Raw genomic sequence first — 24,027 nt, 5'->3', positions numbered from 1 at the left:
AAAACATCATTATATTGTTTAAATAACGCCAAAAGATATGCCAAAAATCTCAATTCCTGTGGAACTTCTTCCATCAGCTTTCTGAAGACATCGCAAGCCCTGGCTAATTGGGCTAAGCCTTTAGCAACCTTGTTTGATGATTCTCTTAGATGTTGAAATCACAGAGAGTCCTGAAGGAAGATGGGAAGATGGAATTGACAAAAATGAAATACCAAAATTAATTGCTTCTGCTTTTGCTTCTGCGAATTATACTTTTAGCCATTGCATTCCACTAATTTACAATTTGAGTTTTGTGACTCAGTTTCAACTGGCTTGCAACTCATTAGCACCAAGAAATTATAACCTAATTGCAACTCACTGCCACCAAGGCATCATTGTAACTCGCTTGCAGCTCACCACCCCCGAACTCATCATCTATTTCAAAAATCCTCGCAACTTAATCCTGCAACCATTTTTTTATATTTTGTAGTTTCAACAAAACCACCAGCAGTAATGGGAGTCAACAGTGGGTGAGAATATCTACTAACAAAGATGATGTTAATCCCTGTTCACTGAAGCTGTGCTATGAAAAGACTTCAGTATTGTTGTAATGGTAATTTGGTAGGGATTCTACCACTTGCAAAGCTACTTAGCAAGGCAGCTCAAGGCTGGAAATGTTCAAGATAGTAGAATAGGGAATGTCAACTTGATCAGAAGCTGTACTGTGAACAGTCTATGTTAGAACCGGTCAAGGAAATATAAACATGAAGCAGCAAAAGGTTAATGAAAACCCAGAAACACTTGCAAAAGCACACAGGAAATCACACACGACATTTCTAAAGTAAAGCACACACAACAATGCCAACTTGTTTCATTGATCGCCAAATTCCCCCAGCCTCTAGCACAAGCTGGCAGCCTGGTACAGAATCCACACCCTTCAGCGCCAAGCTTCAAACAGTTCCGTCTTTGGATTTATGTGGCCTACGATACCAGTTCCCTCACCCTTCTCTACAGGTCCAGCTGCTCTAACTATTAGCTGCTCCTTCACCTTTTTGGACCCTCTTTTGAGAGTTGAATTACTCGATTGACCAGTTTTGCTCTTGCAACTTCTGGTTTGGACCCCTCCAGTTTTATATGTATGGCCACCCTCATGGTGTTCATTTTTCAAGGCATTCACTTGAGATACAACTTCACAAGGACAGTTATCAACCAGAGACCACCTTCCTCCAGGAATGTTCTCGATAGAACTTAAGAAACCAGCAGACCCATCCATGGTACTAGAATCATCTTGACTAGGTTGAGAGCCATCCATGGTACTAGAATCATCTTGACTAGGTTGAGAAGGGCTCTCGAAAGCAGGCTCTTCAGCAACAAATGCTTTCTCCCATTCATTTTCCTCGGTGGCATCTTCATCCTCCTCACAAGATGGTTGAGAAGCGCTCTGGTTCCCATTTCCATCGGTAGGCTCAAGGCGGGAAACAGGAACCGAATCAATCACAGATTCATCTCTTTCTCTAAGCGTCCTAATGATTAGATTCTTGAGAAAATTCATCACTTGAACAGCATACATTAGAGCTGTTAAAGGATCAGACATCTGCAGTTAAAGAAGCGAGCTGTCATTGCACTATAAATTTACCAAGGCTACCCTTTATTTGAGAACATTTGACAACTAGACCAAAAGAAAATAGAGTATTTCATAAAGACATGTGCTATAGACCAAACAGTATTCAGTGAGAAATTTGATTGAAGAAATATAACTGTTGCAGTTGTCTGACAGAAGGTTTTGGCAATGGTCTGGAGTGGCTCATGTCAAAAGTGGATCATTGCATGTAAAGAAGCATCAGAATGCCAAATGAGTAGACTATTTTGTTCCTGCATGTCGTAATTCTACTTGTATATTTTGAACGAGTACTTTTAAGTTTTCCAATTAGAAGACAAGTACATGATTATCCTTTGGGGAAGATGGTGAATGCATATATCACCAACAAAGCCTTGTACGAGTTGTCTAGGACAGGCTAAAAATTCACAATGTATTGCATGGAGTTGGCTATTGGTATTTTCATCTTGGAAAATATAAAATATTTACTCACTTGAGTCATGTTTGGTGCAAACACCATAGCAACATTGCGTGCATTCATCTTGTTCAGATGTTCCATTTGCGCAACATCAGCCATTAGGTTTACTGCCCAATCAAGTAAAGCAGCTTCTGTTGGGGGAAGGAGCCCTGCAAGCCGAGCACATTCCTCTTCAGACTGACATTGCATTACCTGCTCTGGTGAAAGAGAGTCCAGGACACTGGTTGGAAGTTCTCTAAACCAAGCCTACAGAATCACCAATGCTTAGAATTAGTGCAAAATATCCTGTCAACTGTGGAGGACAAACATGGTTCACAGAAAATAGAAGGATGTGCACAGGGGTGAATTTCAGACCACCTTCAATAGTTTGGTTCTTCAATTAAAAATATCCGAACCTCAACTTAACCAAAGCTCAATGCCAAACTAATTGGCATTGGAAAAATAAAAATATTCCAAAATACCAAAAATATATATAAAAAAATCAAAATCGGTAAGCTAATTAGAATCGGAAGGTGGCAACCTTGTGATTGCATGCTTGCATGGAACATGATCTCATGGAACGAAAGTGATGAAGAAAAAGCCACACTGTACCTTTATAAGGCCTGCCAAGCAGTGCACGTCTATGCCATCAGGGATCACTCCCCCGTTTAATTGGTCCCTGACATACTCCTCCTGGCTGTTACCTGCAGTAATTCTGAAAATCCCTTCTGCCTGCACAATCCAGTTTGAGGATTTAATATCTATTGAATTCAGTTTACTTGGACATCCAGTTTTCATACAATCTACAAACCAAAAACTGTGCCCAGAAGATGAGCCACTACACCAGTCAAATTATGCTATATTTGCACCTGGGAGATAGCTGGTTTGAACTATAATTCATTTGGCACACACGGAACTGGAAGAAAGGAATTGTACCTGCAAACCTCCTTGGGCATACAAATGTCTCTGCATCATCATGAGTATTGTAGGCACACTATTCCCTCTAGAGTCATATGACAGCTGCATGGACTCTGTCGAAACCCCAAAAACAGTTGCACTACAGATGAAGGATGCATGGTCAATATTCAAGCATTAGCTTAGACAATGTGACAACGTCAAACAATGAGAAACTAGTGTCTACATATCTGGAATAATTATGAAGATGGAAGTCCAGAAACCTTAGTTGTTTCATGACTTTTGTCATAATAATACATAGATGCAAGTTGAGATTACTTATCTAGATAGATATACTGCAATTAAATAAATTTAAGTTCTTGGTATATTGGGATGAGAAAATGATGGAATAAGCTGAAAACTAACAATCCAAAAGGCAATAGCAAGAAACTAATCTGTTGCAGAATAGCCTGAATACATGAACTGCACCATATTAAGTCATAGGCATAAAGCTGCTTTTCTAGTTAGCCTGGGAACTTGATAGAGATTCAACTGAAGTCATCAGCTGCATTTTTCAATCATTTTCGTGTTGGCAAACATTAGCCAATCACCTATATCTACGAAATAAACAGATTAACTCTTGGCTTTAAACTCCTATGGAATAACTAAACGATTGAGATAATATCATAATAGTTGATTAAATATTTTGTAAATAGAGTATGGCTTATAGGCAGTTAATGAATCCACAAGACATGGGTGGAACACTATCAAGACCCAAAACTCCATAGGCTCTGCCAACAATGGTGCCGGCACAGATTTTCAGTGGCCAATTTCAAATGGTCACCACAGACAACGTCAGTATGAAATGCTGAGATCTGTGGAAATGAGTTTTGAGACCAAGCAAAGGAAGAATATTTTGTTCGTCTATCAAATATATAGAAAAATAGTGCAATGTGAATAACTACATAAGGCTTGCAAGGAGAGACAATATTCAAACTCAATGGTAGATGTATACAGAACTCTAGGTATGATTCAAAGAGTCACAACATTGTGCACATGTAGTAGCTCAAAAAAAAAGTAAAATAAAAGAAGGCATTCACAAAAAAATGATACTGACTACAGAGACAAAACTAGAAGCAAAAATTTCCCCTAATGTAAGCTAAAAGAATTAGAGTCTTTATAATTAATTCTGTTTCGCAAATGTTGTATCTACATTGCTTTTCTTATTTTTTTTCCTGGAGAAAGATAGGATTGACACCAAACATTAGGCAGACCAGAAAGGATTGACACCAAACATTAGGCAGACCAGAAAGGACTGCACCATTACTCTGAAAAACTCAACAGTAAACTGTAAGACTAGAGATCTCTGCAATGTCTAAGAGCCTGAGAAAAATTATCCTTCATAAAATATGCTTACAACAGAGATATTCCTATGATGTAATCATCTTTGATAGGTTCAAATACAATTTGACTTGATTTGCCACTGTTATTCAGGAGTTGTTCTCTGATGGTTATGTGAGTCAAGTCCACCCCAAATTCCAAATAATTTTAACTAATTTACTTTTCTAGCTGTTTGACTTTCTGCAGAATCCAGGGTTTTTTTCTTCCGAAAAAATAAACATTTTGTAAAACTTATTGAAACCACATGAAAAGTTTCACAAAAAAATTAATCATCTACTAACAACATAAGATTAAACGTCACTAGAAGTTTATACCAGCTACAAGTTTAAGACCCAAAACAAATCCCAAAAGACATAGAAACCAAGTAAGCAACCAATTAATTTAGCAATAAGGAAAGAAACCCAATATATTTCATTTCAAAACTAACCTGGCACTGGGCGCTCTCCTGGGAACCTCAGGTTCAAACTCAACGGGCAAACCAAGAAACCCATTAAACCTATCAAAAGTTACATGAGCAACATGCCTAACATTAGTTGGCACCCCAATCTCCATTTTACAAAGCCCTTTACTCCCAGTGCTAGCAGTCACACTACACCCAACAATAGACCTCCTAAAAGCAGCCAACAAAAGTTCCACAATTGACACTTGATCGCCTTCTCTCTCCCTTTCTTTGCTCCCTTCTTCTTGGTCTAATATTTCATGGGGTCTATTATGCGTGTGGTGTTGCTGTTGTTGGTGTTGGTGTGGGATATCAACATCATTGGTACTGACAACACATGGTGTAGAAGTGGAGCTTGAAGGAGAAGGGAAGTGATGAGGAGGAGATGATTGGAGTACCTCAGTCATTGTTGTTATTTTTGAGAAAAAGTTGGAATTTTATTTATTCTTTTGTCTTAAAAGAATTAAGTAAGAAACAAGAAATAGGGCCAGTACTCGGTTTTTTTGTTTATGGGGTTTATTTTTAGCAGGGTTTTTCTTGAATTATAGTATTTATGAGGGGTCACGCCATTAATTTTTTGTGGGTATGTTGTAGAGTTGGATTGAAGGAAAGGTTTGGTGTTGTATTGTTGTAAGGTAAGACGTGACCATCATCACTTTTGTATTTTATATGTTATTCTCTCTTTCCAATCTCTGCTTGGCTGGCCCTTTGGTATTTTGAGGTTTGAAGAAGCAACAGGAACTGTATAGAGTTACAAGCTCGTGAGAGAGAGAGAGAGAGAGAGGACGAGGAGTTGTGGCTGGAGAGAGGAAGTAGGTCACTTTATACCCAAGCAAACCTGAGGTGCAGCTCCATCAACGGTACATTCGTCTTATCATCCTCAATGTTCTATAAAATATCGCCACCTCATTAGCATGTGAAATCAAATTATGCATCCAGTGTGAACTTGAATAATATATAATTGGTTCGAAGGATCATCGTGGTCAACTGAAATAGAGCTCTTTGGATATGTTTGGACTTGTCACAAAATTGGATTCTATCCACAAGGGTAACTCATTAGTTTAAGGAACGAGAGAGATAAATCAGATAGATAATAATAATTTATGAAATCACGATTTTAGATTATAATTGTGTTGAATTACATGTCTATTTGAAATTTTATACTTTATTCATCAAAACAGCTTATAAGATCTGTGTTTTGAAAAAAAAAATAGATATGGTCAACTAGAATATGTATATTATAAATACAAGTAATCTTTCATCTGAAGAGAAGAGTTTATCTATTTTATTAAAAAAAAATGATTATGGGGATTGATTTTAAGAACATGTTAATGGCTTGTAAGAAAACCAAACAGGTCATTACTTAGAGGTTCTGAAGGAATGACAGGTAATCTCACACGGGCATCTCTATAAAGAATGCTTGTCTTACGTGAAGCCAACTAGTTCTGACAGATGTGAGACCAAAGTAAGGAACGGGCCACCTAGTCCTAGTAATGGAGTCTCTAGGCTTAAACTCTTTATTCTAGTTATGTGGTCCCACCAGTTACCTAACATGTAAATGTAACACCACCAAGGTTTTACCAGCTCAAAGCTCTATACGTTGGTCCCTCTTTTTTTCCCCGTTCAAGTGAAAAAAACGCTGGAGTTATTAAAAACCGGCTTGTTCTCACATATCTACCCGCTAATTCACTTATTCAAAATTTAATTCAGGTGAGTTTTATGTTAAACCGGTTAAATCATAAACCAAGCCGGACTGAGTTTTATAACTATGAAAAACACTGTGTCAAGCTGGCAGGGTAGCTTAGTGGATAAAAGATGAAAGAAGACGGTAAATCGAATTCAAATCTACTAAGTAGAAGTAGTGATCTGATGCTTTCCTGTTACAAGAGTGTCAGTAATATGCAGAGGTTTTTCAGGAAAAGGTTCTGTGATGTTGTGACTCATCATTACTTTCCTGGCTGGTTAAGCTTGTGGTAGCAAGTGTTTACTGTAAGTGAAGGTAACAGTGTTTACCAGCGCCATTTACTTTTCATCTGCGAATGATCATCCTTCAAAAATTAGCCCATGTTTTCCACCCTGCAGTAATGATGCATCAGAATTTAAATCATAAGGTATTTGCTTTGTAAAACACCAATGTTTGGATACAACGATACATGGTATCTCAACGTAGTTAAAACATGCCCTAATCATGTGCCCCAAAAAGAAAGGACTTTAATCTGGCCTGGTATATACATATAGAGAGAGAGAGAGAGAGAGTTTGTGCAATTATGAAAGCACTTAACTACTTAATAATATAGCTGCACAGAGCACTAGCTTGCCATTATCAGGGTTCCTTCTACATTCTACCTTCATGCCCCTTTTGCAAGAAAGTACACAAAAATATCATGAAGAGTAGAAAGAATAAAAAGGAAGCACTAAGAGACGAGGGAAAAAGCGGAAGTGTTGCTCAAGCAAAATAATTCTGTCGTCGAAACCCTAATCCCAGTTCTAATGTTTCCACCAAACACATTTTGCCATTTTCAAGTTTCGACGAGATATATAATTATTGTCTACTGGGACTCAAGCAATTTGATTGTCGGGAAGGAAAAATTCCATCTTGGGATGTTGGATGAGTTGTTTGCAGCCAAAGCTTTGTGATTATTCCTACCAAATTTGGAATGTTATTTAGCACTTTGTACTGATGCATATGTATTATTGGATACCTGAACAAACAGCAAAGCAAGATTCACCTTGCGTTTTCTAGGGAATATATTACAGCCCAGAATTGCCAAGAAAAAGCAGAGTGAAAGCACACAGACTAGCTGAGGCTGATATAACATTGCACAAAGAAAGAAACTTTCCCAGGATTATGCCGTTGGGATGCTGTGACTCGTACACATAAAGTCACTGTTTCAAATTCAAACTCAATTTAGCGGGCAGCTGATTGTCATCTAACCCGAGACATTGAAACAGGAGAAAAGGAAAAAACTTTTCATGGTGGGCGAAACCCCACACTAAAATTATATCGAGAAGGAGAAAGGACCACTACGGGTGACAATCCCATGAAAATATTCGATAGCAGAATTTAAAATCAGACACCCTTCAAGCCTTCATACTTGCAAACCAACACAAATTATATCGAGAAGTAAAAGGAATTGAATCCCAAGATGAATATATATATATGAAGCAACTCGCAACCTAACCCTTGCATCAACAACCACCAGCTGGATTGCTTACCATCTCACTCGGAGCCAAAATTTCAACTTCACTTGCAAAATAAATCAACCTGATAGCAGTGCATGCTGCCTGCAGGAATAAAAATGCATCTTTCTGAATAAAGGTGTGCTGATATTACAAAGGAACCCAAGTGCTAAGCCAATCTGGAACAATGCGGGTGTTATCCATACTGAGGCCAACATTCGCTAGATGTGGGAGCAATCAAGCAATCACAGGCAACAAGACTAGTAAAACTGATAGAATGCTTCCCTTCACCAACTGGCAAAACAGTTCACAGTTGTCCAGACTTCTGCATTGTCATGGCAGGTTTAAAAACGGCAGCATATCTATGAGGAAAAAAAAAAGGTCTGTTGCCGAGCAATAGGAGTAAGATTATCAAGAACCAATCAAACTGACAAATGAATAAGACAAATGACTGTCTGTCAAAATGCTTTGCCATGGCACTCGTGGTATTCGATGCGCAAGAATTTAACATCAGAAAAAGGAGTCTGAATTCCTGGTTTAAAGCCAGACCCAGCCACGCAAAAAAATGGATTGTAACTGTCCTATCCTGATGATATCAACTTGCGATTAACCCCTGAAAGCATAGGCATGTCGATAACATTGGAATTCAAATCAATAATAAAGTCTAAACCCACTAGCTTAAAAACTAGAAAATAAATACTGGCGTGCTTCAAAGGAGAAAAAAGGAAAGCAAGAATTACTGGAAGAATAAAAGATTCATATAGCCTTGATGCAGCATATAACCTTCATTGCAACAGAAATTATTAAACAACTTTATCTCATACAAAGTGTAGCCATCCGGGTCAAATTACATATGACTTAAAGCCCGCCTAAATCAGTACAAGTACACAGCCATCCATCACTGTGCTCTGTTTACAGGTTCCAATGCTTCAACTGTGACAACACTATTGCCTCTGAGCACCTGCAGCAAGAAAGCAATACCAATTTCAAAATGCTAATAATTGGAGAATAATTCTGAAGTAATGATTTGACTAATACTGAACAAAGAAAAATAGTGAAAAGATGACTCACCACCATGCCTATATCAGTTTTCTCATCACCATTCACCTCCACAGTGTTGTCAACAACTAAATTCATGAACTGGTCAAACCCACGAAGTGTTCCAACCACCATCCTATTTGCATTCAGCTTGACTGCATTAAAATGAAAAAACTCATCAACTTCAAACATTATCAATAATGTAAAACACAGGCAACTAGTGTATCAATAGGTGACTTAAAGAGACAGAAACAAGTTGGAAAATAAACTGATTGAAGATGGACAATCTGAACTGACCACAGTGCTGTTTCATCTGAATACAATTTAGTAACAAAACTTGCACAAGGTTTCATATCTATGCGCCTTGTTCCATTTTACACCGATGTCAAACTCCTAACTGAGTGGAAAGTCAGATTGGAAGAGATTTAAGCAGCTCTGAAACTTGCTTAAAACCATGATTGCCCAAGCAATTCAAGATGTGTAGCTCAGATTTTAAGATTATTTGTTTAATTCTGCATGCAATTTTACATTTGCGCTTCGACTTTTCATACTTTCAAGATATTGAAAACAGGAGTCAAAAAGTTAACACCCCAAAAGTTCTAATGTTCTACCATGAGCATTCAGATAGTCTCCAACCATAAAACTTCCCTTAAGAAACCCCCGTGACATCTGTTCATCAATTAGGTTGAAACACAAGAATAGTACTGGTACAGCATGTATACCTGCTCCCATATCCCCGATTTCCTCTTCTTGAATCAATTCCAAATTTTAACCGAATTCCAAAACCCTTTGGACTTGAAAAATCCAGCCAAAAGCAACTTGAAAGATAATTTCTGCATCTAAGGAGAGCTTATTTCACCTCTAAGCTGTCTTATGGATTATTCTAAATTAAAATAAGTGGAAAATAAATATTTATAACAATTTAATCAGACTTTGGCCACATGTCAATTAAGTACACTGACTCTAAAGACAAAACCAACTTCTTTGTGTCTAACAAAGTTATGAATTTTTCACCACATTAAACAAAAAAACATCACTTCAAGACAGAAACAGAAAATTCAAAAAAAAAAAAATTGGTTTCATCAAAGAGAATCCACCAACAAGTTCACAAAAAAATAAAAAATTATTTTACACGACGACCTATTGAATACTTCTATACAGATATTTTTACAATACCGTGTGACAAAAAACACAAATAAATAAAAAGTAGATACATAGATATCACACGTAATAATATCAAACCCAAAACTCTCCATCTTTTGCTTCCATGATTATCCAGCGACTAAACAGTTGTGAAGTAAATAAAAAATACAGGAAAAGAAAAGGGAATTCAAGAGAGCTTACTTTGAAGCTTCTTGTCCATATACCTGTAAAACCCAAAAAAAAATTAATAAAATAAAAGAATTAGAGAGAGAGAACTACAACTTCGCAAAAGAAAAGAAACGAGACGAATGCAAAGATAATTGCTACAATAAAAAAAAAAAGATTACTTCTTGAGATCTGGTGGCTGACCCGATCGGCTCATGACTGAAACGAAGACTGAAAGATTTTCTGAGTGTGGTTGTCGAGAGAGAGAGCAACAAAATGAGCGCTGGACTAGGGGTTTACACCTCTTGTTAAACCCTAGGGATTCGAAGGCCAGATTGGGCTCTATTTGTGGGCTTAAAAAACAATTAACGATATATTTATATTTTCATAATTTAAAGGGGTGTTGCGAGAATCGAACTCGCGACCTCTCGCACCCGAAGCGAGAATCATACCACTAGACCAAACACCCTTTGCATTTATCAAAGCAACATATAACGTATTTGTTCATTTCAATCTAAACCTATTTAAATAACCATGTGACTAGAGAAAATGGAATGATTTGGAACGAGAAGGGTTTGTATATATAGGGTAATACTCGGTGCTGCGGGGAGGTATCCAGTTAGATTTTTTAATATTTATATATTATATATTATTTATTATTAATTATAGATTAAAAATATATATATATATATATATATATATTTATAAATTTTAAATGATAAATCGATAATAAAATGTGAGATGATAAACAGTGGTGTGAACAAATAAAAAACCAATTTTTTTTTGTGTTTTATATAATATAATGTATTTTGTATTATACTAGGTAAGTGGTTGCACTCCAAACAAGGTTAATTTTTTTCAAATATAAAAAAAAAATACCTAGATGATGATGATATTATTAAAGAATTAATAAAAATATGGGGCTCAAGTCATTAAAATGAATGTGCTCAATAAACTTGGTTCATTTAATAATATAATCATAAAAAAAAACCAACGATGATAACAAAAATCTGGAGAGAAAAAAGACAATGACTAATAAAAAAAGATAAATGCTTGTTAATATTATGAAAAGATACCCTCTAAATATTCTTAAAATATCTTAACGATTTTATTTAATAATAAATCAAAATTGAATGAGAACGGGACAACCTCATAAAGAAAAAGATAAAAAAAAATAAAGCTTAATTACAAGCAAATCAAACGTTAAATGACGAATTGAAAATAAAAATTAGTTTTTAAAATGGATTAAAAAATCTGACTCAAGTCATCATGACGAGGATAACATTGTACAAAAAAAATTAAGTAAAAGAACAAAGATCATCTCTCAAGCAAGCTAAACAATGTAAGGCAAAACTTAAAAATAAAATCAATAAGAAAAATGCTGAAAAAAAACACTTCACTCAACTCTGGTTAACTCGACTAACCCTTGACGAAGGATATAAAATCTAGTTAACCCCTTAGAAATAAAAACAAAAACAAAACATAAAGCTCAATGCCCAATAACCTAATGTCAACTATTGAAATTGAGAAAATAAATAAATTTCAGAAAATAACCTAAAAAAATTAAAGTTAAATCGGGATAATTTTTAAAACAATGTCATGAGACCAGGATTACCCCATAAAAAATAAACACAAAATATCACGAACTAAAATTATCATTCATTCAAATATCGAGGGATGAAATTAATAAATAAATAAATCAAGAAAATTATATAAAAAAAAACAATCAAAAGAATGAAGACCAAATTTGATATAAAAATTAAATAAAATAAAATAATCGGTAAAAAAATTCAAAAATTAAAAAAATCAAGAAAATAATAAAAAATAGTAATAAAAAATAAAGACCAAATTGAACATGAAAATTAAATGAATCAAATATATAAGCGATGAAATTGAAAAATAAAATCAATTTTAAAAAGCATTAAAAGCAAAACAAAAGGCAATTAAAAAAATAAGGACTAAATTTGATACAACTACAAACTGACATGACACATTTAACTTCTGGAATGACAAGTGTGAAACCTCAGGCAAGGATAGAGAATAAAAAATAGTCCATCAAAGCCATATCATCAATCTTCCGTCGATATGCGCCTTATCACCATCAAAAAACGATGAAGGCCTCCACACATTGGCGAGTGCGCCGCACATGCCAACCACTTATGGTTTTTTTTAATTATATTTAATATTTATTAAAATACCAAGGTGTTTATCGGTCAACTTGATTATAACTAAAAACTAGGATGGGAATACAAAAAAAAACCTTGGACAACAACTTTAAAAATCTTGCTCTTAAGGGTAATTTAGTCTTTTCATTTGACTTTTGAAATGTGAAAGACCGATTTATCCCTAATCAGTCTGATAATGACTAATAGACCCTGATAAAAGATCATACTATCTCTAATGACTAGTTTAATGATTGTTTTCTTGGAAATGGCAAAAGCATTATTACGCTATAATAATTCACAATATTTTGAGTCTTTGTGCACAATAAAACATTAAGCCTTTATAGTTTTTTTATAATAAAAAATTTTACTCCAATTGGTATGCCCCGTTTGTTTGCTAGAAAGTAGTTTCCTTTTGGAAAAAGAATTCCGGGGAAAGTGAATTCCGGGAAAGTATTTTCCGATGTTTGATAGTGTAATGGAAAATAAGTTGGAAAACAATTTCAAGTGTTTGGTTATGTCATGGAAAATGAGTTGGAAAATAACTTATTAATGTTTTATTTTTCTGAAGTTTATTAAAATAATGAGGAACAAATCTTACAAATTAAAAAGTTGAATGAGAATGAAATTGAAAAAAAAATATAATTTCATAAATTATCTCAAATAAAATAAATAATAATCAAAATAATAGAGATCAAATCTAAAAAATTAAAAAAAATAAAAGATGAAGAAATTAACATAATAATAATTAACACTTCATAAATTATTTCAAATAAAATAAGTAACAATCAAAAGAATTAGGACCAAATTTGATAGATAAAAAATTTCAATAAAAAAATAACAAGGAAAAAACAAATAGCAATTATAAAAATAAAGACCAAAGTTAATATAAAAATTAAATTTTAAGAAATGAAATTGAAAAATAAATATTCAAAACAAATTATATATAGCAATCAAAAGTTTGAGGATCAAATTTGATATAATCAGCAAATAATGACATTTCTAAATTTTTCACAACTTCCGGAAAGTTTTTTCCGCCCAAATTTTTTCAGGAAAACACTTTCCTGAAAACCAAACCAAATTTTCCTTTGACTGGAAAGTGTTTTCCGTTGACCAACTTTTCTAATAGCAAATAAACACAGGAAAGTTTGAAAAGTGATTTCCCGGAAACCACTTTCCGGAAAACAAACACAGCCAAAAGAGAAAATATTTTCCTGAAAACCAAACCAAATTTTTCTGTTGACCAGAAAGTATTTTCGTTGAATGAAAAGTGTTTTTTTGTTAACCGGAAAATATTTATTTTATAATTTAATTTGCTCGAGGAAGAATCAGTTAGGATGATAATCACTGCAATCACCCTATATTGCCAAAATAATTGCAGGCAATTTTTACTAGTCACGAATTAAGTTTTTTTGCGTGTTTGTGATCTTCATCTCTTGCTCATCAAGTTTGCTTTATTTTTGTAATTTATATTTATCTTTATTTAAACCCCAAGCGCATTTGTTAGAATCGAAGAAAAATTGAGAAGCAAACTGTGATGGAGAAAAAGAAAAAGCAGGACCTTCTGAGTTGACATTGACAATATTGCCTTGATGGAGCCACTGAGGCACAGCTGGGCCAAGCCCCATCAAAAAGCATGGTATTGACGTAATGATTTCTCGGAGTCAACTTCTTCTAATTGTCCCATTCAGCAATCCCATCAAACCACTAGCCCGGCCCACCCTAGTCTATGAAGGCTCGAGGCCTGCTTTGTCTTGTTGCCGATGGAGGAATCTCTCATGTCAACCACGCCAACTCTTTGTATCTTCCACCACTTGACACGGCCAAAGCCGGCCTCCTTCTCTCTCTACACGTCCCCATTCACAAGCCTCCCCTCTCTCCCCCTCTCACGTTGTCTCCAAAATATGATTTGATATTTTACTATTTTATTATATTTCAAGTGAAGGAAGGTTTATTTGAGCTATAATGTAGCTTATTAAACAACTTCATGCCACCCACCACCATCAACTGCCGCCGGATCCCCCCCTCTGGCTTGTTTAGTTCGTGCAAGTTGAGGCCTACTTGGTTTCAAGTCAGTTGAAACAACAGCAAGAACAGGACCCAAATCTCTAGATTTTTAACAGAGCTACTGGTTAATCAATAACTGCACCCTCCCTGGTAAAGAATGGTGTTCTTCTAATTACTTCGACTGGCTAGGTCTTATTAGGATATGGTGCATGGAATAATTTGTAAGTATCCAAGGGTTTATTTTACTCTCCAAAGTCCAAAGGCTGAATAAAGACTCCACTTCATGAAGGGTGGTAGACAAGACAGGAGTGGTTGAATTTTCCTTTTCCAAGGTAGAGATGGTTGGTACTTGTTAATCACGTTGTTAATTACTAAAAAAAATTAATCAGTGTGGTTGGCACAAGGTTCAGTTCAAACACAAAAATGATTTCCAAGCAATTTGTTGCTTGAAAATACACAACTAATTAATATTTATATATATATAATCATTCTTTATGGCGGGTCTTGCATTATTTTCGTGGTAATCGATGGGCCAGAAAGAGATGACCGACAAGATACATGGAATACAAAAGCCATTCCCTTGAAAACTTTGTGGAATTCCATCATTCATCTTCAATCAAAGTACTTGAGGTTTTTAACTGGTCGGAAGACTCTGAACTACTGTTGACAAGTCAAAATAAACGAGACGCTTCTTTTAAAAGACCGAACCTGTAATCATAGATTGTCAATAATTGAAAGTTAAAAATGGAAAAGATGGCCGATTCTTGAGACATTCTCCTCCAGCTACAATACAAATTCTTTCCCACCAACCCTTTCCCCCTAAGCAATAGCCAGAGACCACTTCTCCTATACCTCTCATACCATCTCTTATCTTCTCCAATCTCTCTCCTTTCCTTTTCTTCATTGCAGATCAAGAATAGCAGAGCTGGAAAGAGAAAATGTTGGGCAAAAAGATCGTTTCTTTCAAGAAACTTGCCAAGAAGGTGAAGGATATCAGTAGAAATGAGTGCAAGCAATCACAGCATGAATGCTTACTAAGGGATCATAATTTTGATGATGGGGTCACAACCCCAACAGGGTTTTTTGCTATATATGTAGGGGAAGACAGGGAAAGGTTTGTGGTGCCAACAAGCTGTCTCTCCCATCCGCTCTTCAAAATGTTGTTGGAGAAGTCATATAACGTGTTTGGTTTCGATCAAAGGAATAGGCTTGTGGTTCCATGCAACGTCTCCACATTTCAAGAGGTTCTCAATGCTGTTGAATGTTGTAACGGAAGGTTTGACTTTGGAAATTTGGTTGAGGAGTTTCTATAGATGAGAAGAAAAAAAGAGAGTAGAAATTAAGTGCTTGTTGACTATATCAGGTACCTATAAGCTCTGGGTTTGAGCTCGTAGTTCCTTGATGTAATAGAATAGAAGTTACATGTCGTAGATACTACACGGCTCTACCAACATGGCTGGGCTAATTTTGATCGTGATAAATGAATCACAAAATATTATGAGTTTCTAGCGTGGTAATGAAGTAACAGCTGTAAGATTTATGGATGAAAAAATCTAAACTCTTGTGCTTGAGTTTCTGGATGTTGACTCAATGTAGCAGCTAGCCAGTTTGCACAAAGATATTGCTTCCGTTGCCAAAGTTGCATCCACAGCTAAACACTTAAAACAGGATAGGAGGAAGAGCCAGGTGATGTGATCTTTGCTGCCTGTTAATCTCTATAAATTAACCCCCTCAATGCCTGTCTATTCTCCCCTTTGATTTCTGGTTTTTCTAGCTCTTCTTCTAAGCCAATAATGGCTGATCTGCATTGTACATAAAGACTACTGATGCTTCTCAGACCATCTCAATTGATCTCATAAAAACTACCGCTATCAGCTAGCTGTGGAGCAGCTAAAAACATTTAGATTTTTGTTTCTATCTTAATGATCAAGGGTGTTTTTGAATTAAACGTACCTCTGCAACCACATCTTAAATGAATAATCTATATCCGAACTAATATATTCAAGAAAAAAAAATTATCTTACAAAAAAAAATTATCTTACAAACACCTAATTTTTAGATACAATCCATAGTGATAAAGGAGTATACATGCCACTTATCACCTAATCCTCGAGCATATAAATATGTAGTTTATTTGATGAAGGGAAGATGAAAGGCAACATGTTCTTCATTGTAACTTGGTATATATATTGTAGAAAGGGAGTATTTCTTCTAAATTACGAGTGTTTGGTAAAATATTGAATCTCTTGGTCATGAACAAAATGACAAGGATACCAAGTTTATGCATAAAACAAGTCTCCGAATTAGGTACATTAACTCCACTAAACATCGATTCAAAACTAGGGAACGCATTGTTTTTTTTTATGAATTCCAGCAACTAATAATCATTATAACTGTCGAACAATGGACTGTTTTGTTTATTGTGAATATAGTAGTTAATCGATCTAAGACTGGACAAGCAAGACGAAAGCAGTTCAAGCAGATGCTGCACGGTTCTGTGCTGGCTGCTTAATCAAAGGCACGAATGTTTTAGAATATGCCATCCCAATGTTTCGAAAACATATGATCGGATTCATCTATGGATTAACCAGTTAATTAAGAAATCTAATCATGGTCCAAAATCAATATGTTGATTTATCAAATTGGATTAAAAGGGTATTTAAAAATGTGGTTTTCAAAATATTTTTTATTTGAAAATATATAAAAAATAATATTTTTCACATTATCATATCAATCCAATAAAAAAAAATTATTTTGAAATAAAAAAATAAAAAATTTTAAAATCTTTTTTAAAAAATATATTTAAAACCCAAAAACAAACAATTCTAAATAACTTTAAACAAAAACATGTTTAAGAAAATCTCAATTTAGAGTTTATATCCATGGAAAATCTTGTCTCAAAAACCAGTTTATAACAGTCGGAAGAGAATGCCATTTTAACTTCGGGCAGCTAAAGTTGGAGATGGATTGTTTACCTGGTGAGAAATCATTTGCAGTCAGTGAGTTAATGGACAGCTTGAGTCAATTGAGCAAACCCAAGGCCAGCGGCCGAGTGCTTGTTCATGGAGCCACCGAAAAACTCAAGTAGTCTGTTCAGTTACTTGCCAGAACTGGCCTGTATTAAAGCTATCATAATTTTAGTTCCCAAGTAAATCCATGATTGATGCATTAATAAGCAGTTTCTCATTTCAAACACTTCATTACATGGTTGCTCTGGGTAATGAAATGGTCTGCCCCATAGAAAAAATGACGGACGGAACACATAAAGTAAACAGCACTAGTTCATCTCCAATAAGACTCTAACAGAGAGAAAATCTAGCTCTCACTCTCCACACTGCCACAACCATCAACAAGAATTCTCTTCATATCATCAATCAACTTCTGCATTTGATCCCTTGAATGCAATGGTGATGGATACACACATGCACAATCCAACCGTCCATTTCTTACGGTGTCAAATATGGCAACGGAAGGGCCCACACCATGAACTGAGGAGCACCCCACATAATCCTCGACTCCCACTTTTCCATGCATTTCATTAGTATCATCAATGACAGGGTCCTCAAATACTGAAATGAAGGCAGTCCTCATCGATGATGATGGAGTTAAACCTGGATTTTCGATTGCCTTGCACATGAGGAAGTTCAGGTCACCCATGTCTGTGAAATGCTTGTTATTGTTCTTCGCATTCGTATAGGCCATGTAGCACCTTTTTGCTAGATCCCATAGCATTACACCTCCACTTACGTCATGTGTATTTAACATGGCAGAGTGATAAAATCCTGAAATAATCAGGTTACTGGCGTCAAGGCAAAAATATTATACTGTCATCAAAAAATTATTGTCCCTTGCTTGCATATCCAAATTCGCACTGCCAATCTCTAGTTAAGGAGGACTTGAATCATACAAAACTAGTTCTAACTTTTTGAACGAGGAAAACATTGCAACAGCCATTAAACACACACTACGAATGGACCCTCTTATTTCCCAGTATATATACCTGAAAATATGAGGCACTGCCTGACCAATTGAATTAAAAATCTGTTCATATATTTAAAGAAATTTTATGTGTAAACGACATTACTGAAGGTAAAAATGGCTTATAAAGTGTGTATATAATATACAATGCATACCGATATGATTGCTACTGAGAACTGGGTCAAGAATGGAGCGGCAGTCGATGAGGGTTACAACAGCATACTTCTCCATCTGATGATCAGGAAGGTCTTTAGTGGATTGTGCTGCAATTAAACCAGCAGCAGCCAAGGCTCCACTAAGTTTAATCCCTCTTGACATGCAACCCTGTAAAATAAGAGTCATAATTCCAGTGGTCACGCGAGGGTAACTTCTAAAGCTTTGGTACTAGCTTGCAGCTCTGCCTTAGGTGATTTAAGAGTGGTTAGGCCTTTTCCATTTCAAGAGCTGATATGCATCACCAATATAAGACTAGATCTATCACATCTAAACTGTCCAGCTTATGTCCAGAATCTTTTATTTAAATCGTTCTCGAGAATTGAAGGACTACGAAAACCACATTTGCCTTTGGATGGAGAAGAAAACTTTATTCCATCTAAAGAAAGTATACAAAACAAATTGGGTTGCTAGCAGCCAACAAAAACAGAACACTATAAAATTTGATTGCGTTCACCTCTATTCTTAAAGATGGCTGCGACTGTCGATATTTGCCAATTTATTACAGAAGCATATGCTTTCAGCATTATTTTTACATCCAAGGCTATACAGTCTTAATCTTGCAGCAAAAATAGTTCTCCCTTTGAAAATGCTTCTCAGTATGAGAAAGATGGTTATGGATTCATCATTCCATACTAACTAACCACACTTGACTTGATCTGCCCATGCTAACTTAAGAATTAAACACTTGAATTGTTTTCCTCTTCAATGTAGAAATAAGTTGCCGGAACTGATCATTCTAAGAATCAACATGTGCAAGAACCAAACATGGTGTTAAAATGAACCTCCAAATCCTTCAGGAAAGATAACAATCATAAGACAAGTGGTCTCTAAATTCAATAGCTTGTCTGCAGAAGATGCAAGAATAATCTCCTTCAGACTCCACAGCAACTGTCTGTCTTTGGAAGAGACAGAACCAAAGCCACAAGACAATATCTTGGAATAGATTAGGGGTAGCTAATAAGACAAAACGGTTTCATCCAGGCAAGGGACCCCTAACAGGCTTCCTTGTTAAGAAATAAACCACATTAAATTTCCATCAAATCATTAGACTAATTTCCCAACAGCAGTTCTCCTTCCAAATAACATAAAACATTTTCTCATTTGACCTAAGCCAGCATCATACACTCTCTGAGGGCCAAGCTTTAAATTAGAAGACCTAAAGGAATAAGGATGCCACATGCATGCCAAAGAAAAGCGGAGAGTCCATTCCAATGCAGATGCTTAAGGAAGTTCTAGCTATATCTCTATTAAGTTTCAATATGTTTTTGACCCAAGCAATGTAACAGTCTTGAATCTGTAACTGTGGAATTGGGTGTAACAATCTGAATTTGTAATTGTGGAATTGAGTTATAGAAATTGTAAATTCTTTATTGAAAGAACTGAATTGAGTGAGTTTTATTGAATAGAAATTGCAATTACAAGAAATGAGGGTGCGGTTAGAAAAAAGAGAAGAAAATTTGGTGACCAATTCGAGGTGGTTGTTGAGCCGCGGGAACGTTTGAGAACGCGGCTGCGGCTGCGTTTCCAAAAAATTTGAATTTTTTTTTTGGCTAAAATTTAATATGGTTTGTATGTTTTGGATCGTTTTAATGTGCTGATGTCAAAAATAATTTTTAAAAAATAAAAAAAATCATTGGCATGCATTTTGGCACGAAAAGTTATTTGAAAAGCACCCGCAACCACACTGCCAAACACGCTCTAAACTTAAGACTTCAAATTATGCCTACCACTTTAATTTCCTAATCTTATTTAAATAGCCCTGATAAGGGCCAATTTGAAAGAATAGAAATAGTAGAAACAAAAATATATTTAATTAAAAAAAAAACATAAAAATAAATTTATCTCTAAGATAATTTTGGAGTAAGTTTTTGTATTTCGAAAACAGGAGGTACAAAGAGGACATGTCTCGAGAGATAATATTTATTATTTTTTATTTCTAAAATATCATTGTAAAAAACTTTCAATTTCAAAATTGTTTATTTAAAACACTTAAAGATAAAAATGATTATCATCATAGTGTTAAAATCTAATTTGAGGATCGATCCAGGGCAAAGTTCGGGTCAGAAACCTGAATTGGGGGCTTGTAAGAATAAATACAAATGTTTCTTGATTTAGAATTTTCATTTTTTATGAATTTTTGAAGAAAAACTAATGAAAATCAAGTTACCAAACCAAATGATGGCGGCTCAGTTCAGTTTTTTGTTTCTAACCAACCACACAGTCGCACCCCTGCCACAAATTGCATCTGAAGGTAAACAACTAAACCAATTTCATGTAGTAGCTCTCCAAACAAAGACAGATCAGAGGACAATGATATCGATCAGATTATGCCTTACTGCCATTCATTTTTAGCAGCCAAATGAAGGTGTCCCAACCTAGGACTCGGACAGGAACTTAATGTGCCATGCATAATGTAGGGTATTCGAGGATCCAGTGCAATTGCTTTTTAAAATATTTTTTATTTAAAAATGTATTAAAATAATATTATTTTATTTTTTTAAAATTATTTTTAATATCAAAAAATCTAAAAACAAGATAATCAGTCGGGTCTCTAATTTCGTAATTGCACAATCTCTAATTTCGTAATTGCACAAGGATATTACGTAAGGGCTGCCTTAAGGCTGAGTCCTATCCATACATCCTTTTCAAGTTGAGAACTTAAGCTTAGAGACACGAGCCACTCTCTGTTGCCTTGAATGCGAGAGGGCCTACACAGATCATTTTGTCTAATTTCTACGGCTAACTGGGCCCACTTTATTAAAAGCAATTAATGATTTCATGCATGTAATAATATATATATATATATATATATATATAAAAGGATTTAACAGTATTTTTGAAAAAAAAATGTTTTTTATTTTGAATTAATTTTTTTATTTTAATATTAATATAAAAATAAATTTTAAAAATAAAAAATATTATTTTAATTCATTTCTAAAAAAACATTTTTTATATATAAAAAAAACTCTAAAACAAAGAAGAATTGACTATTAAAATATTTGATGTGAGCGAAGAGATATTTTTAATTTATAGATATATTAAAATAATTTTTTTAGTTTTTAAAATTTATTTTTATTATCTGCCTATTAAAAAAAAATTTAAAAAAAAATTAATAAAAAAATCAAAACCTTTTAAAAGCAGATTATAAAAACAAACATAACCTTATAGTTTTAATAAACAGAAATAAATGGATTAATTGCATTTGGACAGCCTACTAATATTTAATCAATGGAAGCAATTATAATCCCTATTTTAAGAATAGAATTTTAGGAAAAAAAATTATTTTTGTAATAAAGGTTTTCGTTGTGATATTTGTTTTTTAAAAGATTCGATTCCTATTTCCTAGATGGAGTACATCACATTTAATCAAATTTATTTTCAGTCAAATTCAAATAATATAAAAAAAACGATTCAAACATTTGAGTGAAATATATATTATATGAAAGCATCGCAAACAAACAATCATGGGCAGATAAATGTGATAACGTGAAGACAAAGCGGCCACTTACATCAAGAAGCTTTTGGGTATCATCGGAGTTCATTTGAAGCCTCACCACTTGAGAGCCTCTGGGAGAATCAGCATCTACAAAATCCAAATTGGACAACCTAAACGAATTCAAAGAATATCCAAGCATGTCTATTCCACGCGCCCAAAAGGGCTTGTTACCCTTCCCACTCGGGATATAATCTTCAATTCCCAAACTAACCTCCACTTCATTCTCATATTCCTTGGTTATCCCTCCTTGATTTTCCCCACCCATCAGAACCAACAGTTCTCTCAACAACCCTACTGCCGCCGCACGGTCGCATGTTGACGTGTGCAGCCGGAGGACCACCGCCCAACGGTTTTCACTCAACGTGTAAAGAGTAATAAAAAACACGTTGGTTTCTGCGTCTGATGATTGGTCAAGATATGCTGACCACGAATTCTTGTTCAGTTCGTGCTCTAAAATAATGTGGTAAGGGTCTATGTTTTGGTCGCTGTTGGAGATTATGTCAGCCGTCGATGGAAGATCGAACGGTTGGATTTGGACGTGAGGAGCGGGTGGAGTGATAAAGGAGAAGGTGTTGGTGGTGGAATTGAAACGGAGCTTAGTACGGAGCAGAGGACGGGAGTTTTGTAGTTTGTCGAGGGTGGTTTGAAGAAGATGGATATCGGGTTGTTTTGATAAGAGGAGAGCCAAGACCGTGATGCCTGTGCCAAGAGGGACTGATCTGCACCAACTGTACTCAGTGGCGCCAACTGGTCGAGCCTTGGGCTCTGGTGCTTGTGGGTTCGGGTCTAATTGGTCTTGGCCATGGTTAGGCATGTTGAATTAGCGGAGACTGCTGGGTTTTGGTCTTAGACAGGGAGGAAGAAATGGCAAATGGGAGAAGCCTCCTCCTCGGCTTAGCTAAAAAGCCTGAGAGAACTTGAGTGTGCAAGATAACACGTGTGATTGTTTGATGGACGGGCCAGACCAATGTCCACATATGTCCGAAGAAAATTATTAGGGTTGTGTTATTATTGTACAAGTGATTGGAATTGTGCCCCCTTCATCTGTAAGGAAAGAGATAGGAAACCTAATCTCCTGGATTTCGTTAAGGTTTGGATTGATATTTGATATTTCCTTTTCTGTACTTGATCTCATTTTGTGTGTTTATTTGAAATTATTATTTTTAAATATTTTTAAATTGTTTTGCTCTATTAATATTAAAAATAATTTTTTAAAAATAAAAAAATATTATTTTTATATATTTTAAATATAAAACACTTTAAAAAATAACCTTTCTCTCCAACACTACCGAGAGATGCAATGCTGTTTTTAATTTCCATGAAAGGAACTATACCGATTGGCGAAGGAACACAAAATGCAGCCTCAACATGATCAAGGTGGTTTTGGATTCAAAGCTTATAGACGCGAGATTATGAACGTGTTTGAAACTGTCATGGAAATATTTTTTAATATTTCTCTGATCTTGCTAAATTAATTTTTAATTAATGTTCAAATATTGTTCAAAATCTTATATACACGAGATAATACAAATTAAAACACACACACACACAAGTCTCCATGCTTGAAATTAGGCCATGGAAGACACAAAACAAAAATCATGATGGGCCATGAAGCTTAAGTGGATACCCAGGACCCAAATAAAGCTCATGTCAAAGCAAGAAATCATCGTTTTGGAATTGACCTCGTAAACTCGGAACCCAGTTCTTGGTCGGAGTCAAATAACTATGATATATACATTCTATCTGACCAAATCTATTTCATATTTGAAAATCGCAGCGAGCATTCCAATTCTCAGACAAAATGTAATAAATCCAGGCCACCTACCATGCATGATGGAAGGTCATAGCAGACTGACAGTTAGATGAATTAACAGC

At 35.2% G+C, this 24,027-nt stretch overlaps 4 protein-coding genes and 1 non-coding gene across 6 annotated transcripts; 1 reads left to right on the top strand and 4 right to left on the bottom strand.

The window, feature by feature from the left end:
- Positions 1 to 663: 663 nt before the first annotated feature.
- On the bottom strand, positions 664 to 5,560 carry LOC7491933 (rho GTPase-activating protein 5). 2 transcript variants are annotated; one of them, XM_052453734.1, is made up of 6 exons: positions 4,756 to 5,560; positions 2,970 to 3,090; positions 2,646 to 2,765; positions 2,070 to 2,300; positions 1,315 to 1,573; positions 664 to 1,275 (listed from the first exon to the last, which is right to left on the bottom strand). In XM_052453734.1, the coding sequence occupies exons 1-6, from the start codon at positions 5,172 to 5,174 to the stop codon at positions 917 to 919; spliced, it is 1,509 nt and encodes a 502-aa protein (XP_052309694.1). In that variant the 5' UTR covers positions 5,175 to 5,560; the 3' UTR covers positions 664 to 916. The 2 variants fall into 2 exon arrangements, with proteins under 2 accessions (XP_052309694.1, XP_002308467.1); XM_002308431.4 differs by having other exon boundaries at positions 664 to 1,573.
- A 3,123-nt stretch (positions 5,561 to 8,683) lies between these two features.
- LOC7492248 (probable small nuclear ribonucleoprotein G) lies at positions 8,684 to 10,633 on the bottom strand. Its single transcript, XM_024603290.2, has 4 exons — positions 10,476 to 10,633; positions 10,330 to 10,352; positions 9,019 to 9,140; positions 8,684 to 8,908 (listed from the first exon to the last, which is right to left on the bottom strand). Exons 1-4 carry the CDS (start codon positions 10,508 to 10,510, stop codon positions 8,846 to 8,848), a joined length of 243 nt encoding a protein of 80 aa, XP_024459058.1. The 5' UTR covers positions 10,511 to 10,633; the 3' UTR covers positions 8,684 to 8,845.
- Positions 10,634 to 10,690: 57 nt separating this feature from the next.
- TRNAP-CGG (transfer RNA proline (anticodon CGG)) lies at positions 10,691 to 10,762 on the bottom strand. Its single transcript has one exon. It is a non-coding gene; the product is annotated as a tRNA-Pro (tRNA).
- A 4,638-nt stretch (positions 10,763 to 15,400) lies between these two features.
- On the top strand, positions 15,401 to 15,775 carry LOC7491932 (auxin-responsive protein SAUR15). The gene has a single exon (XM_024603763.1). It carries the CDS (start codon positions 15,401 to 15,403, stop codon positions 15,773 to 15,775), a length of 375 nt encoding a protein of 124 aa, XP_024459531.1.
- A 1,847-nt stretch (positions 15,776 to 17,622) lies between these two features.
- On the bottom strand, positions 17,623 to 23,315 carry LOC7491931 (uncharacterized). The gene is made up of 3 exons (XM_002308429.4): positions 22,166 to 23,315; positions 18,596 to 18,764; positions 17,623 to 18,244 (listed from the first exon to the last, which is right to left on the bottom strand). The coding sequence occupies exons 1-3, from the start codon at positions 22,964 to 22,966 to the stop codon at positions 17,778 to 17,780; spliced, it is 1,437 nt and encodes a 478-aa protein (XP_002308465.3). The 5' UTR covers positions 22,967 to 23,315; the 3' UTR covers positions 17,623 to 17,777.
- Between the last annotated feature and the right edge of the window lie 712 nt (positions 23,316 to 24,027).

Source organism: Populus trichocarpa, chromosome 6 (genome assembly GCF_000002775.5).
Source record: "Populus trichocarpa isolate Nisqually-1 chromosome 6, P.trichocarpa_v4.1, whole genome shotgun sequence".
NCBI lineage: Eukaryota > Viridiplantae > Streptophyta > Magnoliopsida > Malpighiales > Salicaceae > Populus > Populus trichocarpa.
The sequence above is the reverse complement of the archived record's forward strand: the minus strand, read 5'-3'. Positions and strand labels throughout refer to the sequence as shown.

What these genes read in the sequence shown, in the direction of transcription:
- LOC7491933 (XM_002308431.4), bottom strand. Translation starts at nt 5,174, where the DNA reads ATGACTGAGGTACTCCAATCATCTCCTCCTCATCACTTCCCTTCTCCT. An exon ending in AGGAGAGCGCCCAGTGCCAG is followed by an intron (nt 3,091 to 4,755) that starts GTTAGTTTTGAA and finishes CTTCATCTGTAG; the next exon opens with TGCAACTGTTTTTGGGGTTT. An exon ending in TTGCACCAAACATGACTCAA is followed by an intron (nt 1,574 to 2,069) that starts GTGAGTAAATAT and finishes CTTTAACTGCAG; the next exon opens with ATGTCTGATCCTTTAACAGC.
- LOC7492248 (XM_024603290.2), bottom strand. Translation starts at nt 10,510, where the DNA reads ATGAGCCGATCGGGTCAGCCACCAGATCTCAAGAA. An exon ending in CAGCCACCAGATCTCAAGAA is followed by an intron (nt 10,353 to 10,475) that starts GTAATCTTTTTT and finishes TGGGTTTTACAG; the next exon opens with GTATATGGACAAGAAGCTTC. An exon ending in AAACTGATATAGGCATGGTG is followed by an intron (nt 8,909 to 9,018) that starts GTGAGTCATCTT and finishes TTCTTGCTGCAG; the next exon opens with GTGCTCAGAGGCAATAGTGT.
- LOC7491932 (XM_024603763.1), top strand. Translation starts at nt 15,401, where the DNA reads ATGTTGGGCAAAAAGATCGTTTCTTTCAAGAAACTTGCCAAGAAGGTG.
- LOC7491931 (XM_002308429.4), bottom strand. Translation starts at nt 22,966, where the DNA reads ATGCCTAACCATGGCCAAGACCAATTAGACCCGAACCCACAAGCACCA. An exon ending in ATACCCAAAAGCTTCTTGAT is followed by an intron (nt 18,765 to 22,165) that starts GTAAGTGGCCGC and finishes CTTATTTTACAG; the next exon opens with GGTTGCATGTCAAGAGGGAT. An exon ending in TCTCAGTAGCAATCATATCG is followed by an intron (nt 18,245 to 18,595) that starts GTATGCATTGTA and finishes TGATTATTTCAG; the next exon opens with GATTTTATCACTCTGCCATG.